The sequence below is a fragment of the Mycetomoellerius zeteki genome, unplaced genomic scaffold, assembly GCF_001594055.1.
Source record: "Mycetomoellerius zeteki isolate Tzet28-1 unplaced genomic scaffold, Tzet1.0 scaffold79, whole genome shotgun sequence".
Lineage (NCBI taxonomy): Eukaryota > Metazoa > Arthropoda > Insecta > Hymenoptera > Formicidae > Mycetomoellerius > Mycetomoellerius zeteki.
This window is the reverse complement of record NW_017257819.1, coordinates 364,952-369,705: the sequence shown is the minus strand read 5'-3', so window position 1 is coordinate 369,705 and position 4,754 is coordinate 364,952. Positions and strand designations below refer to the sequence as shown.

Below are 4,754 nucleotides of genomic sequence, written 5' to 3'. Positions count from 1 at the left end.
TGAATCCAGCAAATCACGCGGAATCCCGAATGTCCAGATTCTCTACTTCCAGGGACTCTAATTTTGTGATTTTGGGCGACTTGAGCGTGCTCTGTATGCGATTTTACGTACTATACATATTGCAATCCTGCTGTTCTTACATCATGCCAGAAGTCGGAACGACGTCAGTTCATATGTCAAATATGGCGGAGCTGATTGCGATCCCTTTAAAAAAGCCTTCGGACGTCGACGTGGTGAAACCGCTCACTAATGTCATCCAATCGACATACAGCGGTACAGGTAAGGATTACACGGACGCCGTCGCGGAGTTCGGCAAGTTAAGAAACAACGCTCTGTGGCGCGCCTTTGAGAAATATGAGAGCTCCTTACAGGTTATCTACAGGTATGAATCATCCTTTTCAATTATTATTTCGATTCTGCGTGATTATCTAGGTCTGTTTTTTTTAGCTAAAGTTCTTTCACGGTTCATCTTTCTTCCCTTTTTCTTCACGTTAGAGAGAAATAAAGGACAGATAAACCGTACAAGAAGTTCAGCTAAAAAGAACAAACTGTATTTGTATGACAGCATGACGAATGTCATGTGACCTCTAGAATTGGTATTGTGACCCTTTATGTTGTGTCAGAAATCCGTACAGGAAATCTCAAGAAGACAACTAGAATAAAACTTTCGATATGATTTCACCATTTTTGCATCGTTCGACTTCGAGGGATCGTTTGAAAGGAAAAACGGAAAGCTCGTGACACTTTTTCGTTATCTGTATACAGTATAAAGATAAATGGACCAAGATGGAATGTTGCTTGTCACCGACTCTCGCTGATGTGGTGACTCGGATTGCATTCAGAAATATTATCCAAGTGTATCATCTTCGTGTATCAACTCATTTTTGTTTAACAATGGGTGAATAATAAGGATAAAACATTACCCGAGTATTGTTTTATCCTTATTATTCACCCATTATTAAACAAAAATGAGTTAATACATGAAGGCACCTGGGTGATATTTCTGAATGCAGTCCGAGTCACCACATCAGCGAGAGCCGATGACAAGCAACATTCCATCTTGGTCGATTTATCTTCACACTGTATACAGATAACGAAAAAGTGTCATGAGTCTTTCCCTTTTTACTTTTTTTCAAATGGCAATATTTGCAGTCCGATCTTAAATTAAAGTTCATCTTAAGTTGGATCTTCATATTCGTTTCCACCAATGTAGAGCTTGATTTACCTCTTTTCCTAGTTCTAAAGGCTTAGGTTCTAATGGTACCACCCGTAAGGTCGGAATCAGACTAGGCATTGAAGATTGAGATTGAAAAATTGAAATTTGACCAATCAAAACAATAAGAGCTAAAATTCCTTTACCCTTATTGGTCAAATTTCAATCTTCAATCTTTGATTTCAATCTTCAACGTGTAGTCTGATTCTGGCCTAACAGTATCCATAAGAATCATACCGTAAGAATCAGCCAATCACAGTAGAGAATTCTTTTGAATTCTTAAGTCCGAATCTACAATAGGTGTTTTAAGCCTTAGCCGTAAGAAAATGATCAATTACAGTCGAATGCGAGGAGAATAATCGACTATGGTTATGACTTAAGGCTTAAGGCTTAAAAACTTTTTGTAGATCCGGACTAATTCTAATTGGCTGATTCTTACGATACGTCTTATGGTTACTGTTACGGAATGTGTGTGCCATGGCCTTAATGGGCTTTCTACAATAAATTATTACTTAAGTTTTCAAGCTTAGGCAATGACTTATTGTAGAAAGCCCGTAATGCTGATTCTGCAATGAGTCAAAAGTCTACATATTTGACTGTGATTGGTTAATTTTTTAGGACCCTATTGCCCATATTCATAGTCAGACTTTATATTTAAGGCTTCCTTAAATTTATCTTTAGATGCTCAGTAGCCAATAAAATAATTTGTAGAGCATCTGAAGATAAATTTAAGGAAGCCTTAAATATAAGGCCTGATTATGAATACGGGCCTATGATCGCTACGACTTATATTGTATGCCCTCTTGTAAGTCTTAATTGGTGAAATTGCCAATCAACGTAATGTCTGTATCAGACTATGGATTAACTATTATGATTTACGGTTGCCTGGTTGTACTTCAACCAATCACGATATAGCGAACCCATCGTAATTGGCTGAAATAAAACCGGGCAACCGTCAATCGTAATCGTCAACCTGTAATCTGATACCTAAAATTTAAATCTTGCTACAGAGCTGATTCAAAGAGACGGAATAGATTTAAGATGGAATTGTATTGAAAGAAAATTTTTCATTTACGACTGAAGAACATTACCAACTGAATTTGATTTTATTTGTAGCTATTACGATCAATTATGCGCCCTGGAAGGAAAAATTCCTGCGCATGAGTTGCAAATACCATTCAAGTGGAAAGACGCCTTTGACCGTACAATTTTTGGAGGAAAACTTAGCTTGAGTAAGCAATAAAAAAATTTAATTATTGTCTCATGCCTCTGTCTTGATTTTGTGATGAGGCAAGAATGATTTGAAACAATTTTACATCTTTTCTGAAGAATTTAGCTGAACTTCTTGCATGATTCATTATGTGCTTTTTTCTTTTTCTTTCATTAAAAAAAAAAAGAGAAAAGCTGGACAATGTGCAAGAAAAGTTCAGCTAAAAAGAACAGACATATTGATGTCAGGATGTTATGAACTATCTTTAGATTAAGAGTACATATAAAACTTGTAGATAAGATAAGACGATATAAGTTTCATTTAAATCTATGACCGGTATTCATAGTCGGTTCTTATTTCAAAACCGTCTTAAGTAATGTCTTAATACGCTAATGCGGCTCTCTTATTGGTTCATAACACCTCAAGACTGAACTTGAATATAAGAACTGACTATGAATACCGGCCTCTGGTACATCAATAACAATGTGTTACAACTTGTAATATTGTTTTATATAGCGATCAGTACATTGGCGTATGAAAAAGTATGTGTGCTCTTCAACATCGCTGCTTTACAAAGTTCAGTGGCAGCTACGCAATCCTTAGACAGCGACGAAGGATTAAAATTGTCAGCTAAGTTATTTCAGGTTTGTCTTTTTATCCCTCTGTTATTAATTTTTTACTGTGTGTTTAATCGGCTATAATCTTCCTGCAGCAATCAGCTGGAATATTTAATCATCTGAAAGGAAACGTTATGATGGCAATTCAACAAGACCCAACGCCCGATATTACCCCGGAAACACTCGGAGCATTGAGCGCACTAATGCTTGCGCAAGCGCAAGAAATATTTGTGCATAAAGCGATCCACGATTCTATGAAGGATGGCATCATTGCAAAATTAGCAGCGCAAGCGGAAGAACTGTATGCAGACACTCTGAAATTATTCCAAAAGGAAATCTTTCGTGCATTTTGGGATAAGGAATGGGTGCCACTGGTCAGTACATTGGGATGATGAAACAGAATCACTTTCATACATTTATTATAAGTAAATATTATTATAGATCGCGGGTAAACAAGCTGGTTATCGCGCTATGGCTGAGTTTTATCAATCGCTTGTGTGCAAGAACAGTAAATCGATTGGAGAAGAAATTGCTAGACTGGAGGTAATTGTGATATCGCGTAATTTATCCATTTTTTAAAATTCATATTTTAAATGTCTATAAAAACACGGTAACATTTTTAGCATGCTGTGGAGCTGTTCAAAGCTGCTCAGCAGAGATCGAATAAACCATATTTGTTCCAAGATTATGCTAACAAAGCACAGAGAAATCTGACAGAAGTGAAAAAAGATAATGATTTCATATATCACGAAAGGATTCCAGATATCAAAAATGTGGTAGCTGTAGGAAGAGCTAGCGTTGCTAAACTACTCCCGCTACCTGAAGTATTCAGTATTGATTTTAAAGGTGTGTAATATTGATCTTACATGACGAATCTTCTCGTAATGTCAACTATACTGACACATGCTTACAGATTTGTTTGCCGAACTGTTACCTCTTAATATACGCCACGCATTGTCAGCATATGAAAATCGTCGTAATGAGCTAGTTAATTATGAAATTTCGAATCTTCGTGAAATGACTCAACTTTTAAATAGGTACATATTTAAAGTATAGCGCAATTTTTATCGTCGAGTTAAATATTTTAAATTTCTCGTTAAATATTTTTGTCGTATATACATACAGCGTTCTAGCGAGTTTGAACTTACCAGCTGCTATAGAAGATACGAGTGGAACGGAAATACCTGAATCGCTTTTGGACAAAGCGCTTAGCGTGCGAGAATTGGGCGGAATAAAAACTTTGGAAGAATCTATGATAGAATTGCCGGATTTATTGCAGCGTAATAAAGAACTTCTAGACGAGGTAAAAATATACATTTTTTTTTCTATTAAAGCTGTTTAAAAGTGTATTGTATATTATCTTTTACATACTTTATAGTCCGAAAGAATGCTGCAAGAAGAACGTGACTCTGACAACCAATTAAGAGAACAATTCAAGGAACGTTGGAAGCGAACCCCCAGTGTTCGATTGACAGAACAATTCACTAACAATTTACAAAAATATCGTGAAATTATAAATAACGCAGTTACTGCTGATAAGGTAAAAATTCAAAGAGAGGAAAAAAGATTTCGTGTATCTTACGAATATTTCATTGTATTGGTCTTACGTGATATAGGTAGTTCGTGAGAAATATGAAAACCATAAAAAAGGGATTGAAATCTTAAGTTTGGATGAGAATGAACTTGCTAGAGCTATTCCACAAGGTACCGCTCT

The 4,754-nt window shown here is 36.2% G+C and overlaps 1 protein-coding gene across 1 annotated transcript in view; it reads left to right on the top strand.

The window, feature by feature from the left end:
- The first annotated feature begins 125 nt into the window (after positions 1–125).
- The window catches only part of ALiX (programmed cell death 6-interacting protein-like protein AliX), a 6,488-nt gene continuing 1,859 nt past the window's right edge, over positions 126–4,754 (top strand). Inside the window, 10 exon segments of the mRNA XM_018458879.1 lie at positions 126–382; positions 2,330–2,445; positions 2,940–3,067; positions 3,136–3,414; positions 3,482–3,583; positions 3,664–3,886; positions 3,954–4,077; positions 4,166–4,343; positions 4,419–4,580; positions 4,657–4,754. The exon segment at positions 4,657–4,754 is cut by the window's right edge and continues 10 nt beyond it. Of these exon segments, the coding sequence (XP_018314381.1) occupies positions 144–382; positions 2,330–2,445; positions 2,940–3,067; positions 3,136–3,414; positions 3,482–3,583; positions 3,664–3,886; positions 3,954–4,077; positions 4,166–4,343; positions 4,419–4,580; positions 4,657–4,754 (1,649 nt within the window). The 5' untranslated portion in view covers positions 126–143.